The 27,644-nt window shown below is 45.8% G+C and overlaps 1 protein-coding gene across 1 annotated transcript; it reads left to right on the plus strand.

Annotated features, from left to right (window-relative positions):
• The first annotated feature begins 15,911 nt into the window (after nucleotides 1-15,911).
• LOC123184921 (uncharacterized) lies at nucleotides 15,912-18,821 on the plus strand. Its single transcript, XM_044596958.1, has 5 exons — nucleotides 15,912-16,044; nucleotides 16,141-16,230; nucleotides 16,336-16,416; nucleotides 17,003-17,071; nucleotides 18,687-18,821. Exons 1-5 carry the CDS (start codon nucleotides 16,030-16,032, stop codon nucleotides 18,792-18,794), a joined length of 363 nt encoding a protein of 120 aa, XP_044452893.1. The 5' UTR covers nucleotides 15,912-16,029; the 3' UTR covers nucleotides 18,795-18,821.
• Nucleotides 18,822-27,644: the final 8,823 nt, after the last annotated feature.

Here is a 27,644-nt window from a genome sequence, read left to right on the forward strand (position 1 = left end):
CGTGCTGCGGTAGCTGAACCCCTTTCCTCTGCATGACCTGTCATTGCCACAGTAAATAGATGAAACCCACTAGCATGAGTAGGAATTGTTTGAGCCCTGATGTGCCTACTCATTCGTGCTTGTTGTCATGCCTGCTACTGCTTAGAGTTAAGTCGGGTCTGATTCATCGGGAGTGAATTGGACTGTGGTGAACATGTCTTACTGTTGAGAGCTAAGTGTGTGAACACGATTTGGTAAAGGTAGCGGTGAGAGGCCATGTAGGAGTACATGGTGGGTTGTCTCATTGCGGCCGTCCTTAGAAACTGAGTTCTGTGTTTGTGATCCATGAACAGTTACTACCACACATTGGGCTCCGGGCGCTCCAAGCTCTTTCGACTTATTAATCATCTCGATCTCTGTCCAGGAGTTGCAACTAGTTTCTGGTGTTTGTAGGTAGTGTTAGTAGTCTACCAAGTGGTACCTGGTACAGGTGGGCTTGGGACAGACTAGGCACCATGGCACGGTGTACCAAGCGTAGATCTACCCGTCGAGGTGGGCTTGGGAACCCTGCACACATCGTTTGGGGCCGTGAGCAACACCCCGGCCGGATCTCCTTGCGGATGGAACCCGAATAGGCGATAAACCTGGACTAGAGACTTGTTGGTTAGTCAGGTCGTGGCCGACTCCCTCGCTCGGCTTCCGCTTGAAGGTCGCCGAGGTACATGACGTGTACAGGGCTATAAGTGGCGAGAGCGTGTGTGAAGAAGTACACCCCTACAGGGTTATCATTATCTATTCGAATAGCCGGATTCCTCGGATATGGAAACTTGGACCCTTTGCATAGTTCATAGACAAGTGAAAGTGGATACCCTAAAACTCGCAAGATAAGCGTGAGTGCTATGGATGGCCTTCTCGTAGGGAGACGGGAGCGGATCCATAGTGGTGTATTGAATGGTGAATATGTGGACTCGTGTGCGCCACCTCAAAAGATTTGCTTGCAAGCGTAGTTCAGGTTAGCCACTGAGTCAAAGCTGGCTTGCTGCAGTTAAACTCCACCACCCCCTTTGTGGATACCGATGCATATGCAGTTAGTTCTAATGTAAGTCTTGCTGGGTACATTTGTACTCATGTTTTCTTAATCTATGTTTTGCAGAGAGACTCCAGTCTCGCTAGTAGTTCCGGGTGGACTTCGACGTTTAGCTTGTTACCTCAGCTACGATCTTGTGCCCTTGGCAGGATCTGGTAGATAGTCAGGCCTCTAAGCCTTTTTCATTTATAGATGCCTGTACTCAAACATGTTAAGCTTCCGCTTGTGCTTTGACTTGTATGCTATGAATGTTGGGTCATGAGACCCATGTTTGTATTTCTGGCTCTTCGGAGCCTAATGAATAAATACTTGAGTCGTAGAGTCTTGTTGTGATGCCATGTTGTATGTACTCATATCAGGCATATTGTGTGTATGATTGAAATGCTTGGTATGAGTGGGATCCGACAATCTAGTTGTTTATCCTTGGCAGCCTATCATATGGGGAAATGTAGTCTAGTGCTTTCTGAGCGATAGTAGTCCGCTACAGCCCAGTTCACCGGAGTCCTGCTAGCCCAGCACTACTTCTCAGGACACTTGACTGGCCGGCATGTGTTTCACTTCGTTCCTGTGTCTGTCCCTTCGAGAAAATGTCACGCGGTGACATCCAGAGTCCTGCCTAGCCTGCTACAGCCCGGGTTCCCGGAGTCCTGTTAGCCCAGTGCTACTACCCGGATTCACACGCTGCTGACCGACATGCTCGATGTGATTCATGTATGCCTGTTCCCATGAGTTAGTGCCACCTTGGGTTCACAACTAGTCATGTCGGCCCGGGTTCTTTGTCATATGGATGCTAGCAACACTATCATATACGTGAGCCAAAAGGCGCAAACGGTCCCGGGCCAGGTAAGGTGGCACCCGTGGGAATACCGTGCGTGAGGCCGCAAAGTGATATGATGTGTTACATGCTAGATCGGTGTGACTTAGGATCGGGGTCCTGACAGCTTTGGTATCAGAGCCTGGCTGCCTGTAGGATTACCAAGCCATACTGGTCGAAGTCGTGTCTAGAAATGCTTCAGTTATATAAGGGAATTGATTGTGGAAGGGAACGCAAGGCTCTTTTTACTCCTTATCCCCATGACCTTCTGATCTGAGTCATCTTATCTTTTCTACGGGGTTAAGAACTAGGCTTCTCTTCTATCTCTCAGGATGACGTGTTACGAAACCGTAGTTGCCTAGGATTGTTGAGTTCAAGCCTCAGTTCAGTTCCTACTACTTCCATATGTTCATAACTGGCCTCAAAACCTTGATATTGTGATGTTGAGTGGTTATGCCACCATTTTGCAGGATGTCTCAAATCTTTTTAAGCATTTACAGCCGTTATGCTGTCTGAGTCATCCCAGGTTTCTAAATAGTCTGATGCATTTGCAAATCTTTCCTTCGTGTTCCCGTTGTCCTTTTGGGCCAGATTAAGCACACTAATCGGTGAGTTGAGGTACTATGTTGCCTCGACATATATGTTGGAGCTATTCTTATGACCTAAGTGTCTTAGAGGACCACCTAATAATCTATCCATGTTTTGTGTTTCCAGTGTGATGAATCTGGCCACCTTTCTTGAAAGCATCCTGTGATGTTACTTAGTAGTAGGTATTCTATTCCTGGGTTTTTGAACCCGAGATTCACCCTACTTACTTCATGTTGATAGTGTTTGCTCGTTCCTTTAGGTTATTAGTAACCTTTGCATCAGTCCTCGAGGTCCGTGGTATTTCCTTCTTCCAAATACTATGAACCACTTATGGAAGAAGTTTGTTGAACCAAAAGCTCACAATCAGAGTACTCTTGAGGAGTTCTGCATTTATAATTGTGATTCCGCCAGTTCTACCTTCCTGCATGGGTTATCTGGAAGAAACCTGTTGAACTTGGTTCGACATATTAATCTATGCATCCACAACTCAGAAAGATATATGTCCTCTTGAGTTGTCCCTCTTCATTTGTATTCCGACCATCCTCTATGAGTTGATAGCCAAGGGTATGTGTGCATTCGTGTTATCGATGCTTATTATTCTTGTGGTCCGTCAAGCCATCCTATTCCAGAATGACTAGGAGAAACAAACTCTAGAACCTCATCCATATCTTGGATTGGATCAAAGTAGTTGTATTCCGCAGATCAAAATGCCAAACCAGCTTTTGCTCTGTTCTACCTTGGAGTGTTACCATCTTTATGTCAAGAATGTCATGAGAATTGCACCACCTCTTATGAATTTTTGACACAGTGATACTTCTTGCCATCATTTTTCTTTCCTTGGTCCCGTGTTGTCACAAGCGGAATGCTGACAAGTGAACCATGATGTGTGAAATCAATACTCCCAGCAACCGTGTTGCTTGGTAGTTAATGGATAATATTCTCATTCTTAGCGTATTGGTTATTAAATCATCATCCTAAGATTGAACGTGCTACCTAGTCCTTATTTCTGGTACACTCTTCGATCAACGAGTGAGGATTATTCAATCCCTTGCTTATTTGATCATATCGTCTTGCTCTGAAAAGCAAGATTGTTCTCGAGCTTAGAGACATATCGGTGGTTCGTGATTTTCTGGATATCTTCATGGGAGTATCACCAGGTCGTCCCCTGACCGATATGTTGAGTTCGTGATCAAGTTGGTTTTCCAATAAACCACTCTTTCTCCAAGAATCTGTGTTGGATACCCTGAGCTAGTTGGTTAAGCTAAACAACAACTTGGAGAGTTGGAAGATAAAGGCTATATCCGAATTAGTTCTTTCCAAAGGGATATCTCTTTGTATATGTGTGTTGAAGAAAGATGATATCTTCATCGATTGATCTCCGTGACCAATTGGTGGAGCTATTGTTTTGTCCAAACCATGACTTAAGTATGGGCCATCGTCAAGTCAAATCAGAATCAACGATGTTCATAATGTTGTCTTACTCGTGGTTGATCCCTCGAGCATACACTATTACATCTTTTGGTCTGACCAATGCTACCACAGTGTTCACATGATGGTGGAAGTCCAGTGATATGGAAATTCCGATGATTTGTTGTTGAGCCCATCAGCAGCATTTTGTCTCCCCCATGATTCATATTGAACATCAACCTAGTGTTGAAACCTTTGTAAGGAATGCCTTCGTGTTCCGTTCATGAAGCTTATGCTTGGATGGAAGAAGTGACTTCCTCGAATTCATGTGCATTTGGTGCAAGTTGCCGCCGTGAGTTTGAGAAAGGTTTGTTTTGTTTCCCTTGGAATCAGCCCAAATTAGTCACGCATATGTGCGAAGTACTCTATGGTTTGATAGGCTTGCCGCCTCCATTCTGTATGTGTTCCTAGCACACCAAGCCACTGATTGATTTGTTCAAGGAAGAGAAGTCTATGCTTGGGATCTAATCCATGGACTAGCGTAATGACTTTGTTATCCTCAATGATGGTTCCCAACCTGAACTTGGTAGTATTTTATTATAAGACTACCACGTGGTCACGCTTGTCTCGGACAACGTGTTCACATGCTTGTAGTAGAACCCGCTCATGTTTTGGAGCTTGCTACCTCCTGCTTCCACCGAGGCGTTCCCGAGTCTCCCCCTCACGCCACCGCGATGCCACGAACCCCCTGGAGCCCCTCCCACTCTCTCCCGCGAGCGCCCTCCCTTCTCTGTCTCTCTCTCGCGCGCGTCCGCCTGAACGCGCTCGTCGCCGCCGCTCGCAACCACCAGAGCCACCGCCTCGCCTGCCCGAGCTGCTCCCGAGCTCCGCCACGACGTCTCCGTCCTCCCCAGCTACTCAAGCGACGCCGGACGCTCCGACGCGACCTCCCCGACCTCGCCTTCGCCGTTCAGTCACCGAGATCGCCTCCGACCCCCTGCCATCGTCCATGCCTCCCCGAGCTCAACCCCTTGCTCTTTCGAACCGCGGTGAGCTGCTGACCGTTTCCCCTTTGAACCCCCTGCTTGCTCCCGCCCTCTAGCCATAGCCCCGAGGTCACCGAGGCCGCCGTCCGCCATGGCTGGCGAGCCCGCGCTCCCGATCCTCTCGTGCTCGCTCCAGGGGCATCGACACGCTCCTGGCGCCTCCAGGAGGCCGCCTAGCCGCTACTTTTGCTCGCTCGAGCACTGCAGCATCGGACTGGCTCGAGCCCAACTCCGGCCGCCGCCTGGCTCGACGCCGGCGCCATTCCCGGCCACCCCAGCAACCCCCACTATCACTAATGGATGCGCGCTGGCCCCAGCTAGCCCTAGGTCCAAACGGCGCTCGATTCCGTGGACTACAACGCGAACTCGACGCGTCTCCGCCGCTCGGTTTGGTCGTCGCCGGCCCAACTCCGGTGAGGTGACGTGGCATCATTAGCCTGAGGCTAATTACCGTGTTAACCTCGCCCTGTGTCACTGACAGACAGGCCCCACCACCCTAATTAACCACAGGGTAACCCCTGTTTACTTTTAACCTAACCACTGTGGGCCCACGTGTCAGCTTTGACCAAGCTGACGTGGCTGTTGACTGGGCCCACATGTCTGTGACCCTAACCAGCCCTAAGACACTGACTGTTGGGTCCCATGCGTCAGGTTTGACTTGGGTCAACCCAGTTGACCTGCTGACGCAATGCTGTTGTCATGCTGACGCAGTTAATCATTTTCTGGATTAAAAATAATCCAGGAAATTCCAGAAATTAGTTAAAACTTCTAAAAATCATAGAAATTCAACCGTAGCTCAAAATGAAATAATTTATATATGAAAAATGATCAGAAAAATCCAAAGAATCTGAATATGTAATTTTCATGCATGTTTGAACAAGTTAACCTCACCGAAGAGAACAAATGATGATTAGGGTAATTTATGAAATAACATTTGAAGTTGGAATTTGATCTTGTTTGAGTTCCACTTCAATTAACTTGGCTAGATATTGCATTAGGTAAATTCAGTACCTTAACATGACATGTCATTCACGTGAATGTGCATTGCATTGATTGTGTTCCTTCTTTGCTAGTCGGTGGTTGTTCCCTCTTAGTAGACGATGTTTCCGACGCTGTGATTGTTGACACCGATGAAGAACTATACTATCTTCAGAAGTGCCAGGCAAGCAAAACCCCCTTGTTCATTCCGATACAATCCCACTCTCTCGCTCCTGCTCTCTTTTACTGCATTAGGACAACAACGTTTCAACTGTTACGTGCTGCGGTAGCTGAACCCCTTTCCTCTGCATGACCTGTCATTGCCACAGTAAATAGATGAAACTCACTAGCATGAGTAGGAATTGTTTGAGCCCTGATGTGCCTACTCATTCGTGCTTGTTTTGATGCCTGCTACTGCTTAGAGTTGAGTCGGGTCTGATTCATCGGGAGTGAATTGGACTGTGGTGAACATGTCTTACTGTTGAGAGCTAAGTGTGTGAACACGATTTGGTAAAGGTAGCGGTGAGAGGCCATGTAGGAGTACATGGTGGGTTGTCTCATTGCGGTCGTCCTTAGGAACTGAGTTCTATGTTTGTGATCCATGAACAGTTACTACCACACATTGGGCTCCGGGCACTCCAAGCTCTCTCGACTTATTAATCAACTTGATCTCTGTCCAGGAGTTGCAACTAGTTTCTGGTGTTTGTAGGTAGTGTTAGTAGTCTACCAAGTGGTACCCGGTGCAGGTGGGCTTGGGACAGACTAGGCACCATGGCACGGTGTACCAAGCGTAGATCTACCCATCGAGGTGGGCTTGGGAACCCTGCACACATCGTTTGGGGCCGTGAACGACACCCCGGCCGGATCTCCCCCAAACCATGTTTTCATATCCGAGGAATCCGGCTCCAAATTGATCCATATATTCATAACTAGCCTCAGAAGCTTGATATTGTGATGTTGAGTGGTTATGCCACCATTTTTTTGCCGGATGTCTCAAATCTTTTCGAGCATTTACAGCCGTTATGCTGTCCGAGTCATCCCAGGTTTCTAAATAGTCTGATGCATTTGTAAATTCCTTCTTTCCGTTCCCGACGTCCCTTTGGGCCAGATCAACCACACTAATCGGTGAGTTGAGGTACTTTATTGCCTCGACATATATGTTGGGGCCATTATTATGACCCTAGGTGTCTTAGGGAGTCACCTAGTAATCTATCCATGGTTTGTGTCCCCAGTGTGATGAATCTGGCCACCATTCTCGAAAGCTTCCCGTGATGCCATTAGTAGTAGGTATTCTACTCCTCGGTTTTCGAACCCGTGATTCACCCTACTTCGTGTTGATATGTTGCTCGTACCTTTAGAATATTAGTAACCTTGCGATAGTCCTCAAGGTCCGTGGTATTTCTTTCTTCCAAATACCACGAACCACTAATGGCAGAAGTTTGTTGGATCAAAGATCACAACAAGAGTGCTCATAATGAGTTCTTGATTCATATTGTGACTCTGCCAGTTCTATCATTCTGCATGGGTTATCCGGAAGAAATATGTTGAACTCGTTCGACATGCTAATCTATGCATCCACAACTTAGAAAATTATATGTTCCCTGAGTTGTTCCCTTCAGTTGTATTCCGACCATCCTCTATCAGTTGATAGCCAAGGGTATGTCTGCATTCGTGTTATCGATGCTTATTAGTCTTGTGGTCTAACAAGCCATTCTATTCTGGAATGACTTGGAGAAACAAACTCCAGTACCTCATCCATATCCAGGATTGGGTCAAAGCAGTTGTATTCCGCAGATCAAAATGCCATCCAGCTTTTGCTCTGTTCTACCCTGGAGTATTACCCCTTTTATGTCAGGACTGTTGTGAGAATTGCACCACCTCTTATGAATTCTTGACGCAGTAATACTTCTTGCCATCATTGTTCATTCCTCAGTTCCGTGCTATTATAACCGGAATGCCGACAAGTGAACCGTGGTGTGTGAAAGCAATATTCCTAGCAACTCCGTTGCTTGGTAGTTAATGGACAATACTCTCATTCTTAGTGTGCTGGTAATTAAATCACCATCCTAAGATTGACCGTGCTACCTAGTCCATATTTTCGGGTGCACTCATCGACCAATGAGTTAGGACTGTGAATCCCTCGCTCCTTGATCATATCGTCTTGCCCTGAAAAGCAAGATTGTTCTCGAGCTTAATAACATATCGGTGGTTCGTGAATTCCCGAATATCTTCTCGGAAGTGTTACCAGGTTGTCACCTGACCGTTACGTTGAGTTCGTGATCAAGTTGGTTTTCCGATAAACCACTTTTCCCCAAGAACCTGTGTTGGATACCCCTGAGCTAGTTGGTTAAGCTTAACAACAACTTGGAGAGTTGGAAGATAAAAGCTTGTCTGACTTAGTTCATGTTAAGGGATATCTTTGTGTTTGTGCGTGTGTTGAAGAAATATGATATCTTCACCAATTGGTCCTCGTGATCAGTTGTTGGATCTATTGTTTTTTCAAAACTTTGATTTGAGTATGAGCTATCGTCAAATCAAATCAGAACCAACGATGTTCGTAATGTTGTCTTACTTGCGGTTGTTCCTCGAGCATACACCATTATATTTTTGGTCTGACCAATACTATCACATTGTTCACATAGTGGTGGAAGTCCAGTGATATGGAAATTTCGATGAGTTGCTGTTGAGCCCATCAGCGGCATTTTGTCTCCTCCATGATTGTGTTGAACATCCAGCTAGTGTTGGAAACTTTATAAGCATTGCCCTCATGTCCCGATCATGAAGCATATGTCCGGTTGAAAGATGTGACTTCCCCTAATTCATGTGCATCTGATGTAAGTTGCCGCCGTGAATTCGAGAAAGTTTGTTTTTGCTTCCTCTGGAATCATCCCAAGTCAGTCATGCATGTGCGAAGTATTCTATGGTCTGATAGACTGATCATCTACATTCTATACGTATCCCTAGCACACCAAGCCACTAATTGATTTGTTCAAGGAGAAGAAGTTCCTTCCTAAGAGCAAGACTTATGTAAGGACTTCGATATCCTTGATGATGGTTCCCCACCGAACTCGGTAGTGTTTTACTATAAGACTACTACGTGGTCATGTTTGTCTTGGACAACGGGTTCACAGGTTTGTAGCAGAACCAGCTCATGTTTTGGAGCTTACTATCGTAGTTCATTCCCCGAGAATCTCGCAACGTTGTCTCGTCGATTTGTGTTGCAAACCTTCCTTTTCCTTTCTAGACCCGATGAGTCTGTAATATACTGACACCAACCAGATCTGAATCTCAAGCAGATGTGATGGTTGGGATGTTTTCCCAAGAGCTATAATATTGGTCTCTCTGTAACCCGGTAAAGTGGATGTCGTGGCCAACACACCTAGCCGGAAGACCTATTATTGTAGTATCTTGATTGAGTAAGATGGCCACCTTCCCATGAGGATTTCGTAGGATTTACCTCCGTAGTTAATCCTTACGGATTCTTGAGCTTCCGAAGTCCGACCTTGTACTTCATGTTCTAGATATCAAACCATATCTATGAATGGATTATGCTAGCACATCAAGGAGAACATTAGAAGCGGAGTGCTAAATGTCTCTCGGTCGATCATCCAGATTTTGTTTCCTTGGCCTCGCTAAGGTGAAATCTGAGAAAGTGTTATCTTCCCTTGCATCTGCATTATCCATCACCATTCATCATGGTGGTATGTTGTGTTGCTAGGATCCTTGACACGGATATTGGTAAAACCTTGATGAGTATGGAAGTGCTCAAGTTCTTGAGAGCACGCTCAGGCACTAGGTTCTGATGTTGTCGTTAACTGGAATGTGCCTCCGTTCTCTCAGTTGTTCGATAGCCATCCAATTGGTGGAATCACCTTTGCCGGCAAACCTTCTCCCCAGTTACTAGAATCATTCCCAACATTTGCACTTTGTTCCCAGCTTACACCTCAGTAGCTGTGGTTCAGGATCATCTTCAAAAGTAGACTTACCATAGGTCCCATCCATTTCCGATGATAAGCAAAAATCATCCATTGCGTTGTCTTCAACAAGGTAGTCCAGATCATCCATTCTGGCATGGGTATGCCATTCGTTCGAACTCGTTTACACGATCATTTGTGATTGCCTTAAGCTGGTATAAAGAATTTCAATGATCTTCGAATCAAAAGTAATTCTTTTTGCCACTTAAGGGAATATTTCTGCGAGTCACCTTCCTTAAGATGTCTCGCTATGGTATCATGGCAACCCAACCCCTCGCTACGTTGACACCGTTCACCACACTCCTAGGTGTGGGAATTCCGCTACTTACTCAAACCTTGTCATATGCTCATTTCCATCATTTCTGATGTGTGTATCGTGTCTCATCTCGACAGATGTCGCTATGTCTCGTTCTGTGAGTTGATCGTCGGTTGCTCGATCTTCAAGAAGATCGATTCTTCGAGAGTTTCTTTTCTTCTCGTCATCATGCTGGATGAAGATCCCGAAAGCAAAGACGTCAAGATCAAGATGACGCAATGAATCAATATCCTCAAGAAAGACGTCTAGATCGTGAAGATTATGTTGGTCGCGTGTTCCCTATGTCTTCTTACCTCACGACTTGAATCTCGGGACGAGATTCTTGTTTAGTGGGGGTGAGTTGTCACAGCCCTAGATTTTTCTTGTAGCTTTTTACCTGAGTGAGCATCATGCATCATGTCTAAATTCTGAAAGTCGAATTGAGGTTCGTTGAAACCCTCATAAATCACTTCAAAATAATCAACATTAAAATCTTTTCAAAGAAGTCCAAGAAAATGTTCCTCTTAGTCTCTGAAAATATTGGCAAGAGGTAAAACTTAAAACAATATTTTTCGAATCTCAGAGATATTTATTTTGGGCCTTTGAATTAATTCAATAACTATTTGCATTGGATATATATTCTTTATATAATTAATATATGTCCAATAATTCTGGAACATTTTATGTGGTTTGGAATATTTTAGTTCTAGTCACATATTTATTTTCAGGATTTTATAAAATGATTTAGTATTTAAACTAAATCAAAACAAAATAGCAGAAAATAGAAAACAGTAACAGAATAGAATCTCACCTGGCCTCACTGTGCAGCCCACCTAGTCAGCCCAGCTGTGGCCCAGCACCGTAGAGAGCCTAGCCCACCAACCCACCGCGTCGTCTTCCTCCTGCCAGTAGGAGCAGCTCGCTGTCGCGCGCGCACGCTCGCCCCTGGCCACCTCCTGCTTCGCGCTGGAGGCTCGTCCTCCCCCCTGATCCCGTGCCTGGACGACGCCACGCTGCCCCGACTCTCTTTCGCACTCTCCCTCGCCTCATCCCCTCCTCTGTCTCTCTCTCACGCGCACGGCCGAACGCCACCATCGCTGCCGCTTGCAGTTGCCGCGGCCAGAGCCACATCCTCGCCCTCCGCCTGAGCCCAGAGCTCCACCACGACCTCTTCTACGTCCCCATCCATCTACACATCGCTGGATGCCCCGTGACGCCGCCTTGGAGCTCATCTTCAACCTCCTGCACCGAGCGTCGCCGTCGTCGATTCGTCGTTGTCAGTGCATCCCCGACCTCCCCCTCGCGCTTGTTAGCCTCGCTGTGAGCTCCGCCATCATTTCCCCCTCTCCCCGTACTCTACCTCCCTCTCTAGCCGCCGTTCGTAACGAGCCCGAGAGCTCGCCGCCGCCGTACCTCATCACCGCCACGGCCACAGCTGCCGCCACCCACGCCCGAGCTTTGCCCCGTGCTCAGCACTCTCCCAGGAGCCGGGCACGCCCACCCGTTCGACCTGCTGTGCCCCCTAGCGCCAACCCCAACCTCGCCCGAACTCCGGCCGCCGCCGAGGTCGACGCCGTGCTCAACTCCGGCCACCTCGCGGCCTCCCGTCCGTTCCTTTGGATGCGGACGAGCAAGAGCTCCTCCCTAGTGCCCCCAGCGCGCCAAACCACCGCCCGTAGCGCAATCCTGAGCCGCGCCGCCGTCGTTTTGCTCGCCGCCGGGGAAACTCCAGCGACTGCCGACGTGTCTGTTGTTAGGATTAACCCCCCACCTAATTACCACCTCACTGCCACTGACATGTGGGCCATGCCCCACTAACACTTTTAGTTAGGATTTAATTAGCACTAACAGTCTCTGTTAATTAGCCTAGTCACTGACCAGTGGGTCCCAGCCGTCAGGTTTGACCTGGACCAAGCCGTTGACCTGCTGATGTCACTATTAGGTCATGCTGACCCAGTAAATCACTTTCTGGATTTAATTTTATTCGGAAAATTCCAAAAAATTGCCTAAACTTCTAAAAATCATAGAAATTCAACCGTAACTCCAAATAAAATAAATTATATATGTAAAATTATCAGAAAAAATCAAGGAATCCATCTGTACCATTTTCATGCATGTTTGAGCAAGTTAACTTCACTGTTTAGTCCAAAACATGATAATGCATTATTTGAATTCATAGTTTGAATTTGAATTTGAACCTAGTGTTTAAACCAACTTCATTTAATATGATTGCTAGTTGCATTAGCTCAATCAACAGCATATTGCCATGATATTATCATGCATCATAACTGTTGCATTGCATTGATTGTGTTCTTCCTTGTTTGCCGGTATTTGTCCCCTCTCGATAGACGTGGTTTCGACAATGAGTTCGATGACACCGATGAAGAGCTATACTATCTTCAAAAGTGCCAGGCAAGCATAACCCCCTTGTTCATTCCGATAGAAACCCACTCTCTCGCTCCTGCTCTCTTTTACTGCATTAGGACGACAACGATCATCTGCTACTTGTTGCGGTAGTTGAACCCCTTATCCTCTGCATGACCTGTCATTGCCACAGTAAATAGATGAAACCCACTAGCATGAGTAGGAGTTGTTTGAGCCTGATGTGCCTACTCATTCATGCTTGTTTGTCATGCCTGCTACTGCTTAGAGTTGAGTCAGGTCTGATTCATCGGGGATGGATCGGAGTTGTGAACATGTCCTACTGTGTGTGAGCTAAGTGTGTGAACACGATTTGGTAAAGGTAGCGGTGAGAGGCCATGTAGGAGTACATGGTGGGTTGTCTCATTGAAACCGTCCTCAGGAACTGAGTTCTGTGTTTGTGATCCATGAAACAGCTACTACCACACATTGGGCCCTGAAATATGACCCCGCTCGACTTACTGACCCCTCTCGCCTCTGTCCAGGAGTTGCAACTAGTTTCTGGTGTTTGTAGGACATGTGTTGGCGGCCGTGCGTAGCGCTGACCATAGGGGTGGGCTATGTTGCGGTAGATACACCGTGGCACGGTGTACCGAGTCACCTGTTTGGTGTCTCGGGAACCCTGTTCACATCATTTGGGGCTGTTGAGGACACCCCGGCCGGATTTCCTTGCGGATGGAATCTAAATAGGCGATAAACCTGGACTAGAGACTTGTGAGGTTAGTCAGGTCGTGGTCTACACCCACGTCGTTTTTCGCTTGAAGTCTGCCGAGCATATGTCGTGTGCAGACGCTATGTGGTGGAAACATGTGTGACGAAGTACACCCCTGCAGGGTTATAAATGATCTATTCGAATAGCCGTGTCCGCGGTAAAGGACTTCTGGGTTGCCTATAACAGTTCATAGACAAGTGAAAGTGGATACTCTAAAACTCGCAAGATAAGTGTGAGTGCTATAGATGGCCTTCTCGTAGGGAGACGGAAGCGGATCCATAGTGGTGTATTGAATGGTGAATATGTGGACTCGTGTGTGCCACCTCAAAAGAGTTGCTTGCAGTCGTAGTTCAGATTAGCCACTAAGTCAAAGCTGGCTTGCTGCAGTTAAACCCCACCACCCCCTTTGATGATACCGATGCATATGTAGTTAGTTCTGATGTAAGTCTTGATGGGTACATTTGTACTCATGTTTGCTTAATTTATGTTTTGCAGAGAGACTTCAGTCTCGCTAGTAGTTTCGCGTGGACTTCGACGTTTAGCTTGATACCTCAGCTACGATCTTGTGCCCTCGGCAGGATCTGGTAGATAGTCAGGCTTCTCAGCCTTTTTCATTGTAGATGTCTGTACTCAGACATGTTAAGCTTCCGCATGTGTTTGACTTGTATGCTCTGATTGTTGGGTCATGAGACCCATGTTTATAATATCTCACTCCTCGGAGCCTAATGAATAATACTTGAGTTGTAGAGTTATGTTGTGATGTCATGTTGTATGTACACATATCGAGCATATTGTGTGTATGATTGAAATGCTTGGTATGTGTGGGATCCGATAATCTAGTTGTTTATCCTTGGCAGCCTCTCTTATGGGGAAATATAGTCTAGTGCTTCCATGAGCCATAGTAGTCCGCTACAGCCCGGTTCACCGGAGTCCTGCTAGCCCAGCACTACTGTTCAGGACACTTGACTGGCCGGCATGTGTTTCACTTCGTTTCTATGTCTGTCCCTTCGGGGAAATGTCACGCGGTGACTTCCGGAGTCCTGCCTAGCCTGCTACAGCCCGGGTTCCCCGGAGTCCTGCTAGCCCAGTGCTACAGCCCGGAATCACTCGTTGATGACCGACATGCTCGATGTGATTCATGTATGCCTGTCTCCATAGGTCTGTGCCGCTTTGGATTCACGACTAGCCATGTCGGCCCGGGTTCTCTGTCATATGGATGCTAGAGACACTATCATATACGTGAGCCAAAAGGCGCAAACGGTTCCGGCCATGGTAAGGCGACACCCGTGGGAATACCGTGCGTGAGGCCGCAAAGTGATATGAGGTGTTACCGGCTCGATCGATGTGACTTGGAATCGGGGTCCTGACAGCGTTGATTTTTTCCCCTCAAATTCCTGATTTTTTTATCTCAAATACGTGATTTTTGTTTTCAAACTCTCGAACATTTTGTGCAAATTTGTGAACTTTTCTCATATTCTGATCTTTTTTCAATCCCCGGAATGTTTGAAAATTTTCAAACCAGGTACTTTTTTTAAATACATGATTTTGTTTGAAATCATGATTTTTTAATATACTATTTTTTGCGGGTGAATATACGAACTTTATTGAGCGCACAAACTTTTTTTTAGAAACAGTCAACCAGGAGGTCAACAGTCAACATGCCTAGTCATTGGTCAACATGTCAAGTCAAAATAGATCAAACCTTCTTTTTAGGAACGTCAACCGATGGAGAGCTACCAGTTGCGATAGCTAACGCCAAAGGCGCAGAATAGGAGCCCTCCAACTTTTGCATTTTAAGATTTTCACTTCAAATTATCCAGAATTACACTTCAATTTCTTGTTGTTCTTAAAAAACCATACACGCTAAACAAAGTATTAACACGAGCCCTAAACCTCATGTTTAATAGCTAGCGCACATGATTAATATTTGTTGGAACTACAAGAGTTTTCTGTATAACAAGATCACCAAGCATCTATTCCAGGCAAGGTTTTTGCCGTGAGCTTCAACCACTTGGATGAAAGTGACACATTATGTACTAGATATGCGCCGCGTGGTATTAATTTGGTACCTGGCGGTGTACAAATCCGCTGTGTGTTCAGTTTTTTGATCCAAATTTTTTGAACTAGTGTTGCGGTTTGTTTGGTTGCTTTAGTATTTTCGTACCTGGTCAAACGTGGGTCCTGTCAGTTGAACACCGCTGTATTCTTGGCTGCATGCACGCGGTTCGCGGGGTGATTTGTTGACCATATGCATGTACCGATGAATTGTTGGGGCAGTGTATGATACGTGGGGTAGCATGCATGGTTCAATCTCCCTTCCGTACGTGTCGCCGGTTGCTTATGTGGACGTTTCCTGATGCTGTGCTGCGTGTGTGCATGTCGGTTTGGTTGTGTATGTGTTATTTCACCGTGCCGGCACGTTGTCAATTTGTTCAGATTGATACTCCTAGGTTGGCACGTGTGCAGTTTCCACAATTCTCGGGCGGTGCCGCTGTTGCCGTATTTTCTGGACGTCGTTGCTTAGTTCGTGTCGTTCGTACTCTGGTCACTCTATAAATAGGTGTTCGACCGTGTTGCTTCTCCCAGCCTTGCACGTCGTGGTCTCCATTCACATAGATGGATCGTGGTAGGCCTTGCCGAAGTGGCCTCCGCCGTCCGGGTCGTCCTCCTGAAATTCGTGGCGCAGTTATTGGACGTATCGATCTGCGTCTCCGTTGACGTTTGTCCGATGATGATTTACTACGTGAGGGCTGTCCTGCTGTTCATCGTGTCGTTGGCTTTGCATCTACTGGTTAGTCACGTCAAGTAATTAAGGTATTTGCCTGGATGTTTTGTGTAGGTGATCGAGGTCAAAATTCATCTGCTGTTGATTCGCGTCGGCGGCGCAAAGAGATCTGACTGGGAAAGCGTCCTGTTGATGGCATTGTTGGTGAGTATGCGTGGATTCTTGCCTTGCTTGGTTCGGATTGGGTTGTCTCAGTCTTTCATTTATTTATTTTATGTAATTAGTTATTTGTTTCTTCCCTTACTGTAGCTGATTCTTTATGTGGTCTTGGTTCTTCACGTGGTGTGGACTCTGCTGTTTCCCTTCCCAGCTCTTCGGCTGAGTTCTCTGGTACTGCTTATCTATAAGTTTTATTTTCTGTGAAAAACTGTTACGGATAAAATATGTTAAATTGTTTGACATCTTTGTCTAAGGGGGCAATATATGTTCATGGTGCATGCCGGGGGCTGCCGGCGGGGCTACGTGCATGTCCCATGCATTATTGCGTCTTGCCTATGTGACTACGTGCATGCCCCATGCAGTTCCTTTTTCTTTGTTTTTTTCCATACAATGTATGATTCTTCAGAAAATGCCAATAGTGCCCGAGCTGCAGTGAGCTCGATATTTTAAAAAAGAGCAAAGCTATATTCAAAGTTTCAAAAAAAATTGAAAGAACATCCGTGAAAACTTATACATTTTCCGCATGCACGTGTGAAGAATCATTTGAAATTTTTGTGATTCGTAGACTGTACAAAAAAAAAACAAAAATCGGCCCAACAACAAGACGGCTCATTTTAGAAATAGGTTTCTGCCTTTTTCTGTACGCTGCGTGTGACTATTTACAAAAAAATAAAAAGTTCTAGAAAAATCATGCTGTGTAAATTCATTTTTTTCTTCTTCAAAACGAGCCTGCACTCATGGTTCCCTCCTTTATTAGGAGAGTCTTCGGTTCCATTTGATGGTCCAGTTGTTGGTCAACCTGCTGCTCTTTGTATTGGCACCTCAGGTTTGCTGCTTGGTATCTTTTTAGATTATATAATTTTTCTATTTGATATGTTCACTCCTTTTTGTATTTTAGTACAAACCGCTACTGTTGATGCTGTCACTTGCGTAATGGAGGATCTTTCTGGTGGGTTTACGTCTGGTGTTGATCAAGTTAACCGACCCATGGTGGCAATCTTTTTCGGATAACAAGAAACAATTTGCTCAAATAATCTCAGCAGAGATAACATTGTGGTCTATCAGGAAAAAAAGTTAGCTATTTAATTAAATAGAAAACTCTGTCACTCATTGCAACAGATGCTAAACAATTAGACTAACTGACTGAGAAGTATATATAGAGTAGTTACATTTCTTTATTCCAAAAACAGATGATGGATGTTAATCGTACAAGAACACGAGGATGACAAACATAAATTGATCACATATATTATCACCACGGGTCGATTTAATTGGTGGTAATTTTTCTTTGCGATGGAAACAAAGTGGAATCAAATGATTCAAACAACCAAAAGAAAGGGAACAAAGGATGCTTACGGAGCTGAATGAGTCAGGGTGCTCTACTACTGGATTGCAAGTAATAATAGGTAGATCCAGCGACTCAGTGGCAGATGCTAATTAACCCCACAATGTCAGGCAGCCGCCCTGGCTTTGCCCGGAAGTCACCATTGAAATTATAGCAAGAAATATGAAGTAATTTGTATCTTCCATGCTAGGGTTGTACCAGTGTATTGACTCCGTCAATGCACCAACCTGGAAGAAGAAGAACTGTTTGTGGAGTGGGGAATTTCTTTTTCGAGGAGAAAAATGTTTAGTACGTCTCTAAGTTACTGAACTGTCCCCCTAGACAAAGATGAGTTTAATATTGCCCGTTGACACAGAGAAGGCCTACTATCACATACCGCTTATTGGACTATCTAACATTAGTCTCATTCCAAAGCCCACATATCCAGCAAAGAAGCTTACATCAAAGAGAAAGCTACAAATTGGATGATTGGTCTCTATGAAATTGATGTTATACTTATTTTATTTTTGAAAAGGGGATTACCCCGGGCCCCGGCCTCTGCATCAAATGATGCGCACAGCCGTGCCATATTATTAAACATAAATCAAGTTTCAGTCAGCGAGTTCCAGACTTATTTCATCAAGTAGTTTTCTTCTATTTGAACTCAATTTCTTCAATTGCTCTGAGCCGTGAGCTTATATTAGCCAGGAGCTCATATATATTTGGCATTGTGAACTCATTTTAGTTTTATTTATGAAATCATTATGTGAACTCCTTACTTTTTTTGGGAGATGTGAATTCAGATTCATCTATGAATCATGGTTGAAGAGTCCCTTGCCAATGTACGGAGGTCTACATACGTGTGCCACTTCTACCTACAATTCCATTGCTGCTTTTGAATAAGCTACAACAAGTGCAACAAAACAGATTGCAGCAAGTAGCTTATGGACTGAAATTTGCAATATTACTCATTTGTCATATTGTCGCTCATTTGATCCTGGCTGTGAAACTAAACGTGACATGCTATTCTTCATGTAATTTCCAAATCGCAATCCATAATCAAGCAAAAGATTACAACAAACGTGACTTACATGTTGCTTGCATTCAACATCTTCAGGACCTACACACGAATCCATCTCCTCCTCCGGCCGTTGCTGCCATCACGCCACTTGCTCAGGACCTGCACAAGGCATCGTCTTCTCTTCAGCACCACCCTCGCCACTAAAACACTTCTCCAGCAGGGGAGGGCGAGCTGCGCCAATGAGCCGAGGGGATGGCAAGCACCCGCAGAGAGCTGCGCTATCGCGCGCAGGCGTGGGGGAGAACCCGTTGCGAGCTGCGGTATCTAGCGCAGGCATCCGCGAGGCGAGGATGAACTGCGCCGGTGCCTGCAGACGTGGACGAGAACCGGCAGCGAGTCGCAGTGGCTCGCTCGGGCATCAGCGTCGGTGAGCACCATCGGGGAGCTACGGTTGCTCGCACAGGCGTGAGCAAGCTAGGGCGGAGAGCTGCGGTGGCTTGGGCTGGCAGCGGTGAGGTTCGACGACGAGCAACCCGTGACGACAAGAGCGAGGTAGCCTGAGAGCAATCCTTATCCAACCAGTCCACACGCATCAGATAAGGTTAGATAGGATCAGGGGCACTTTGGTCTTTCAGGTGCCTAGAAAATGGAAAAGAAAAAGGGAAAGTAATGGAAAAAAGGAGAAATTGCATGGTAATGAAAGTGAACATGAATTGGATGTCATTTTTTGAAGCAAATCTTGACGGTGACTTTAAAAAATAAGATAATTCTAACTTTCTTTTATTGTCGGTTTGGTCCATGTTCAAATTAGGCCACAAGGCAGTCAACTGCTTGTAATTGACTAGGACTAATCTGTACACCAACCGCTCTGACAATCATCCACGGAGGTTACTCAACTACTTGATTTTCTTGTAGACTGCTTAGTTAATTCAGCGTATTTTGCTCTGTCTAGCCTCAATTTGTTTGACGTGACTCACATGCTAATTATTTCTTCCTCCCTCCTTAACTTATGTTTGTTTTGATTAATTAAAACTTATTGTGCCAGTCAACTATGTATCCAGCATATGGATCTGTTTTTTTTTGCGAAAGCATATGGATCTGTTGACTTCTCCACTTCGGTACTACTTATCTTTCGCTCCTCTACTACATCGAAACCATTGTAGCGGTCGAAAAAAAAAAGAACCTTCAATTTGACCACTTAGTTTGAAAAGAAATAAAGATACATGTGTCTAGGTTTACAACCTTATTAAAGAAATAAGTAGCTGTTGTGTGCACTTAATCTTCAACGGAAGAAATCAAGGTGAACAAGGATTCTCAAAATGGTTTGTCTCAAATTTCAAGATATTTTGCAATCTTCGAGAGTCAGGTCATGATTTGGAATCGTTGAGAGGCAGGCCATGCATCCAGCAACAACTTCAACATTGTGTTTACAGGGAACACACCATCAAGAACAATAGCATAAGAACTAGCCTCATCTCTCTACCACTACATCACAGAGACAAACACAGCTTGAGGATCAATATCTCAAATCTAACAAGAGAACAAGAGCTTTGCCATTCTGCATCCAAGCCACTATCACTATCTATTGTACATCATTTATGCATGTACCAAATAGACATACGCTTTTTTTTATGAACTACTTTGCAACGAATCAACTCTTGGGACGAGTTACCAAACATTCAAAAAAATTCAGATAGCGTGTTAATTTATGTGGCGCATGAATTAGTGTAGGAACCAGTTATTTTAGTACATAAAAAAATCAGCCACTTGTGTGAAAAATCTTCAGGTTTAGCCATTTGGATGAAAGTGACTCTTGGTGAGGTTTGAATCTGGCACGTGGTATTATTTTGGTACCTGGCTGTGTATAAATGTGTTGTGTATTCAGGTTTTCATTTGAAATTTTTTGAACGTGTGTGCAGCTTGGTTTGGTTGGTTTAGCATTTTTTGCTGTGCAGGCAGCAGGTTGAATTGAACGGTGCAGGTCTTTCCGTGTATTGTCGGCTGCTGCATGAATGCTGATTGACAGGTGATGTGACTACGTGTTTACACATGCAATTCTGCATGTGGTGTTGGCTCTCCACGTCCCTTAAATCGTTCTTGCCCGAGCTTACTCGAAGCTGCTTGATTCGATTTTTCTAGAGCAATTGCGTTTCTATAAATAGCATGGTACCTCTAATCCCTCCCTGCACCTGTATCCGGCGCTGCACGCCTGCACCACGTCCTCGGCATCTCTTCATCCCGTTGTGCCATCCATCTCCATGCCACAAAGACGACGGCTGGGGCACGCCACAGCCTAGCACCACGCGTGTCCCCTGTAGCCCATGCTGCCGCAGCTCCTCCAGTTGGGTGCTCCGTTTCCCATAGCCGCCCGCTCGCCGCGTCCCTCGGTGGCCTCACCCCGTTGTATTTTAGGTCTTCATCTTCTCACTGCTCCTCGGCTCCAACCTCCTTTAGCACCCTCTCCAATTCCGTCAGGCCTCAAGCAGCGACCAAACCAAGTCTACATACTGGCCCAGCTTGGGCGGAGTTTGGCCGCCGAGACCTCTGAGGGGGGCGCGTCAAGGTTGGTATTTGGCAACCATTCGCAACAGGGGATTGGAGGAGAAATAGGGACGCCTGGCTATGCCTCTGGTTGTGCTTGGACATGGGTGGGAGCGGTGGCGGCGGTTTCATCAAGTGCACTGCCGTGTTGTGGGTGACGGCGCCGTGGGCAGGAGTGCAGGACCTACATACTCATTACCGTCGGCGGAAGCGCCGCAGGGTCGAGAGCCCGGCGGAGCCCGAAGACCACGACCGTCAACCTTGAGTACACCATCATATCGCCACAACAGAAATAACCATCGAGGCATCGACCGGGCGACGCTTCCAGATATAGAGCGTGTTTGCATGGTTGTCCGTGGCGACGAAGGCGGAGTCGGCGCCAAGATCAGGTGTCAAGCCGGCGACCATGGGACGGTGAGGCGTCTGACGGGCGCCCCCTGGGCACGCTGGCACATGCCTTCTTGCCGACCGACAGACGGCGGTTCCACGCCGGGACGCCTCAGAGACGTGGATGTCCGGCGGCGACTCATGTCGCACGCCTCGCTATGCGGCCGTCCACATACCATGTGAATCATAAGACGCCCAAGATGTTATCATCTATACTGCAGGCTTAAGGCTGGATGCAAACTCGACCAAACAAGTCCACAACTGCCCTTAATGCACTGCACGTCGCGCAAGTTCACCACCAGTTACGCAGCAATTGGCGGTACACATGCATGTGTATATGTAGTCATCCCCGTATGTGCACTAATGTTAGCACTGCATGTATATATAATACTACTCCGTAGCTTTTGATTTTTTCTGCAGGCCACGTTCTTTCGAGCTGCCGTCTTCCTCGCCGTCATCAAGCCCGCCCCGGCACCATCGTAAGTAAACGTACTACGCCTACGCGCGGTATCAATTTCAGTTTCTCACTGTGCGCCAAAAAATTACTAACTCAAAATAGGCTGTTTTGCACATTGTCTAAAATGTTTTTAAGGTCTTATAAGAATGACAGAGGGAGTACCTACCAAGGCTATGCTCATTGCGACTACAGCAGTGCGAGCGATACGGTAAGAACAATCTCTATTCAGTATTTTAAACTGACTACCACGTATTTGCATGCAGCAAGAAAAATTAATAGTGTACATGCGAGACGTATTTGCAGTCAGCTTAGCAACCAAATTTGATGTAAAAGGCTACGCCCATCGGAACCGCCCTGGAGGCATGATAGAAGCATGGGTTCTCATTGGCGCACCACATCTACCGTGCACTTAGAGTGGAAATCTGATGATATTTACAGAACTTGCTGAAATACAAGATGACGCTGAAGAAAAGGCTGCTCAAGCAGCCTTGGAGTACATTTGTGCCAACCATAATATCACCATCAATGATTACAGCTATTATGTACTTGAAGTAGTAAAAGAAAAACGGTTTAATATGGCCCGTCAGTAGGTAATAATAACCACTCAGCAGAACGAGTTTGCAAGGCAAACAAAAATTCTAGCAAAAATATGCAATGACTTCTCTGACGTAGTTCTGCTCTGCAATTCCCCGCAGCGCCCACGTAGTGAAGATCCTATCATTGCGTCTCTATCACTTTACCACATACACTAATCCTGCAGGAGGCTACAGCAGAATGATCTAATTTGGCAGCAACCATTTATGTTTTTCTCATCTTATCGCAGTAGCATCATCGCATAGTGTTTGTTCTCTGTACAACACGCCGCACACGGCCAAAATAAATAGATGTGTCAGAGATGTACCAACTATGTCTTCCCTGTTTAGCACATGCAACATGCATGATGACAATAAAAACATGCTTCTTTCTATCTTATCTTGATGCACCAATATTTTCTCCATACAAAACTCTGCGATCTTAAATTTTATAAAACTTATTGTTAATAAAAAAGCACAATCCATTTAATATGACCGTATTGAGGGCGCGGCGTGCCGCCGCGCAGGCTTTGCTAGTTAAAAACTAAAGCAAGCTGCACATTTAAGCAATCGATGCGTCTAAGCACAAGTTTAGGGGCGGAGCCTAGGATCTCTTGTGATCTTGAACTTATAGATCTAAAGTTTAACAATCCCTTGGACCATATAGCACGCTCCCATCATCCAAACTAGACTGCACGACTCTGATTAACCTCCTACAGAGCTTTTGCACTTATTCCATACAGTAAAAACAATTCACCAAGTTGCTGCTTGGAGTCAATGCCGTTCTTCTTTAGTTCCCTTTGCTGCTTTAGCCTCCTCCTCCTCAACTAAGCAGTCCAATTCATACAACCACTAGTGCAGAACCGGGCTATAGCATCGGTTCGTAAGGCCCTTTAGTGCCGGTTTTGTAACCGGCACTAAAGGGTGGGGACTAAAAGTCTCCCCCCTTTAGTACTGGTTCTGCACGAACCGCCGCTAAAGGGCCATCATGTGGCACGAGCCAGCGCCGGGGGCGGGGAGCCCTTTAGTATCGGTTGGTAACACTAACCGGTACTAAAAGGTTTGGGGGGTTTTGGGTTCATGATTTTTTTTCCTTTAATTTTGTGTTTTCCATTTAATTCTTTTTTGTTTGCTGGTATTTTACGATACTATATATTGTACACGTTATGCATATATATAAATAGAATTTCTCGTAGAACCGATCATATATATATATACACACACACACACACAATTAGGTATATACAATTTCTCCTACATGTTGTCTTTGGAGCCAGTGGCATTTGCCTTGATGCCTTCGGAGCACGATGACAATTGGGAGTGGTTCATGGGGGCGGTAGCGGGTAATGATATTCTTCTTTGAGATCTATGACCTGGTCGAGCAAAAATCCCGCTATTTCCTCTTGAAGTGCTCGTATGTGCTCCGTTGGTAGGAGCTGCTCCCACACCTCACTGAACTGTTAAGAAGGAGATCAATATGCATGTGCATTAGTTGTGTGACTAGATATCGATAATGATGTAAAAATTGTGAATAATGTTATCAAGGACCGTACACATAGCTGTCTATCATGCGAATATTCTCGCAAACGTAGTATGCACACTGTTCAGTCCTCGGCTCCTGCTTCAGGGCCTTTACGAGAATGGAACTTAATCAGATAATAATTAATCAAGCATGATAATTAATGGTATTGAAACAAGAATTAAAGAGATGGTAGCTAGCTAGTACTACTTAATTACTTACCTTGGGTCGAAACCAATATAGCTTTTTTCGCCATTGGCCTGGAGTCATGTTGATGAACTTTTCCCAAGCCTTGCCCGCCGACAAAGAAAATGAATAAATGAGTTATTAAGTAGTTGATATCAGGAAATGACGAACTAAATAGGCTGAGATATAGTTGATAATGATTGAAATTACCTGTTGACTATCCCCTTTAAGATGGTATAGTCACGTTATTTTTTAAGTAGTGAGTCCAATACTTCAACTGTTCCTTCTTCAATTTTAATGATTAACAAGATCCAGTGGTAACTGCATGCGCACATGTTTGCATGTCTTAATTAAGCGGGCATGTGCATAACACTCATCAACTACACTAAACCCTATACACTTAATTATTAACATCTTGCTAGCTGGTAAGCAAAAACATAATTTGTATTACAAGACAGTGTGACTCATAGGAAGTTGTAATGAAGTATATCTTCATTGCTATTGAGGCGTTTCAAGAACTCTAGCATGTTTTTCTCTACATCTGCTTTATACCATTTCAATTTCCATGTATCTTCATTAATGGTATTTGGGTCAATGAACCCAATGCCATAGCGTCCAGCTTTTTTCATTTCGTACATCTTCATCCTGCATAAATACCACAGAAAAGAATATAGTGAGAATAATTACAGGTAATGATCGATCAATGAGCACTATAGCTAGCTTGAGACTTCAATTACAGAAAAAAATCACTTAAAAACAATAGCAACTAACCAGAGATTTGTCGAGTACGTCTTGATTGAATAACTAAAATAGTTCTGAATACTCAATAGACAGAGCTAGCTTATGGAAGTAATGCTCTTCCTTGACGTTCACCATGAGGGACTCTCGATTGGAACTCTTGGTAATTTTCATGTACCAATCATGTAATTCATACATTCTCGTCGGGAGGTTCTTGACCTCCTCAGGTTCGACCAAAGGTTCGCCGTGGACATATTTCTGTTTTATGTCCTCCTCTCTAAGCGGAGACATGGGCTCGATCTTGAGGAGTTGTCCAACAGTGATACCGAGCATTTCAGCCTGCCTTCTATGCTCGTCGGTTATTACCAGCTGACCGGTGCCGGTACTCTCATGTGTTGGTACAACAAGCGGGGGGGGGGGGTCGATTGCGCCACCTGTTCTCCTAGCTGGGGAATGGTTTTTTCGCATTTTTTGCCACCTGCTTGGCTCGAGCTCGAGCTCTACTCCTTCTGTAGTCGTGCTCGATGTGCCTTTCTGATTTGGCGCACATAGTCTGAGTCAATAGGCTTGGGAGCTGGTTTTCTTGCCATATGAATAAAGTGGTCAACGACTTTCTCAGGCACTTTCTCCTTTGGCGGTGGTGGCGGTTTCAGTCCAAAATGGGCGTCCACTTGGGCCTTCACTATGGCTGTGTTTTGCTCCTCGTTCATGTCGTAAGGCCTCTTAGGAAGAGGAGCGAGGCTTGGACCATATTGAAATCGCTTGTCTCCGCCTGTACCTCCTGTACTACCTTGACTTGTACCGCTACGCACTGTTGGGGATCGTAGCAGAAATTTAAAATTTTCTACGCATCACCAAGATCAATCTATGAAGTCATCTAGCAACGAGAGAGAGAGGAGAGCATCTACATACCCTTGTAGATCGCGAGAGGAAGCATTCAAGAGAACGGGGTTGATGGAGTCGTACTCGTCGTGATCCAAATCACCGATGATCCTAGCGCCGAACAGACGACACCTTCGTGTAAAACACACGTACGGAGCGGAGACGTCTCCTCCTTCTTGATCCAGCAAGGGGGGGGGGGGGAGAACTTGATGGAGATCCAGCAGTATGACGGCGTGGTGGTGGAAACAGCGGGATTCCAGCAGGGCTTTGCCAAGCGCTACTGGAGGAGGAAAAGGTGTCACGGGAGGGAGAGGGAGGCGCCAGGGCTTAGGGTCCGGCTGCCCTCCCTCCCTCCCCTATATATAGGGGCTAGGGGGGCGCATGCCCCCTTGGAGATCCCATCTAGAGGGAGGGGGGCGGCGGCCCCTCGGGGGCAACGATCCCCTTAGGGTTTCCAACCAGGGGGCGCATGCCCCCTCGGGGGGCAACGGCCTCCTAGGGTTTCCAACCCTAGGTGCCTTGGGCCCTTGGGTGGGGCTGACCAGCCAACTAGGGGCTGGTTCCCACGCCCCTTTAGCCCATGGGGCCCTCCGGGATAGGTGGCCCCACCCGGTGGACCCCCGGGACCCTTATGGTGGTCCCGGTACAATACTGGTGACCCCCGAAACTCTCCCGATGGCCGAAACTGGACTTCCTATATATAAATCTTTACCTCCGGACCATTCCGGAACTCCTCGTGATGTCCGGGATCTCATCCGGGACTCCGAACAACTTTTGGTTAACCGCATACTAATATCTCTACAACTCTAGCATCATCGAACCTTAAGTGTGTAGACCCTACGGGTTCAGAAACTATGTAGACATGACCGAGACATCTCTCCGGCCAATAATAACCAACAACGAGATCTGGATACCCATGTTGGCTCCCACATGTTCCATGATGATCTCATCGGATGAACCACGACGTCAAGGATTCAATCAATCCCGTATACGATTCCCTTTGTCTATTAATATAGCACTTGCCCGAGATTCGATCATCGGTATATCGATACCTTGTTCAATCTCGTTACGGCAAGTCTCTTTACTCGTTCCGTAACACATCATCCTGTGACCAACCCCTTAGTCACATCGAGCTCATTACGATGATGTCTTACCGAGTGGGCCCAGAGATACCTCTCCGTCATACGGAGTGACAAATCCCAGTTTCGATTCATGCCAACCCAACAGATACTTTCGGGGATACCCGTACTGTACCTTTATAGCCACCCAGTTACGTTGTGATGTTTGGCACACCCAAAGTACTCCTACGATATCTGGGAGTTTCACAATCTCATGGTCTAAGGAAAAGATACTTGACATTAGAAAAGCTTTAGCAGACGAACTACACGATCTTGTGCTAGGCTTAGGATTGGGTCTTGTCCATCACATAATTCTCCTAATGATGTGATCCCATTATCAATGACATCCAATGTCCATGGTCAGGAAACCGTAACCATCTATTGATCAACGAGCTAGTCAACTAGAGGCTCACTAGGGACACCTTGTGGTCTATGTATTCACACACATATTACTGTTTCCGGATAATACAATTATAGCATGAATAATAGAAAATTATCATGAACAAGGAAATATAATAATAACCATTTTATTATTGCCTCTAGGACATATTTCCAACAGTCTCCCACTTGCACTAGAGTCAATAATCTAGTAACATTGTGATGAATCGAACACCCATAGAGTTCTGGTGTTGATCATGTTTTGCTCGTGGAAGA

Source organism: Triticum aestivum, chromosome 2A (genome assembly GCF_018294505.1).
Source record: "Triticum aestivum cultivar Chinese Spring chromosome 2A, IWGSC CS RefSeq v2.1, whole genome shotgun sequence".
Lineage (NCBI taxonomy): Eukaryota > Viridiplantae > Streptophyta > Magnoliopsida > Poales > Poaceae > Triticum > Triticum aestivum.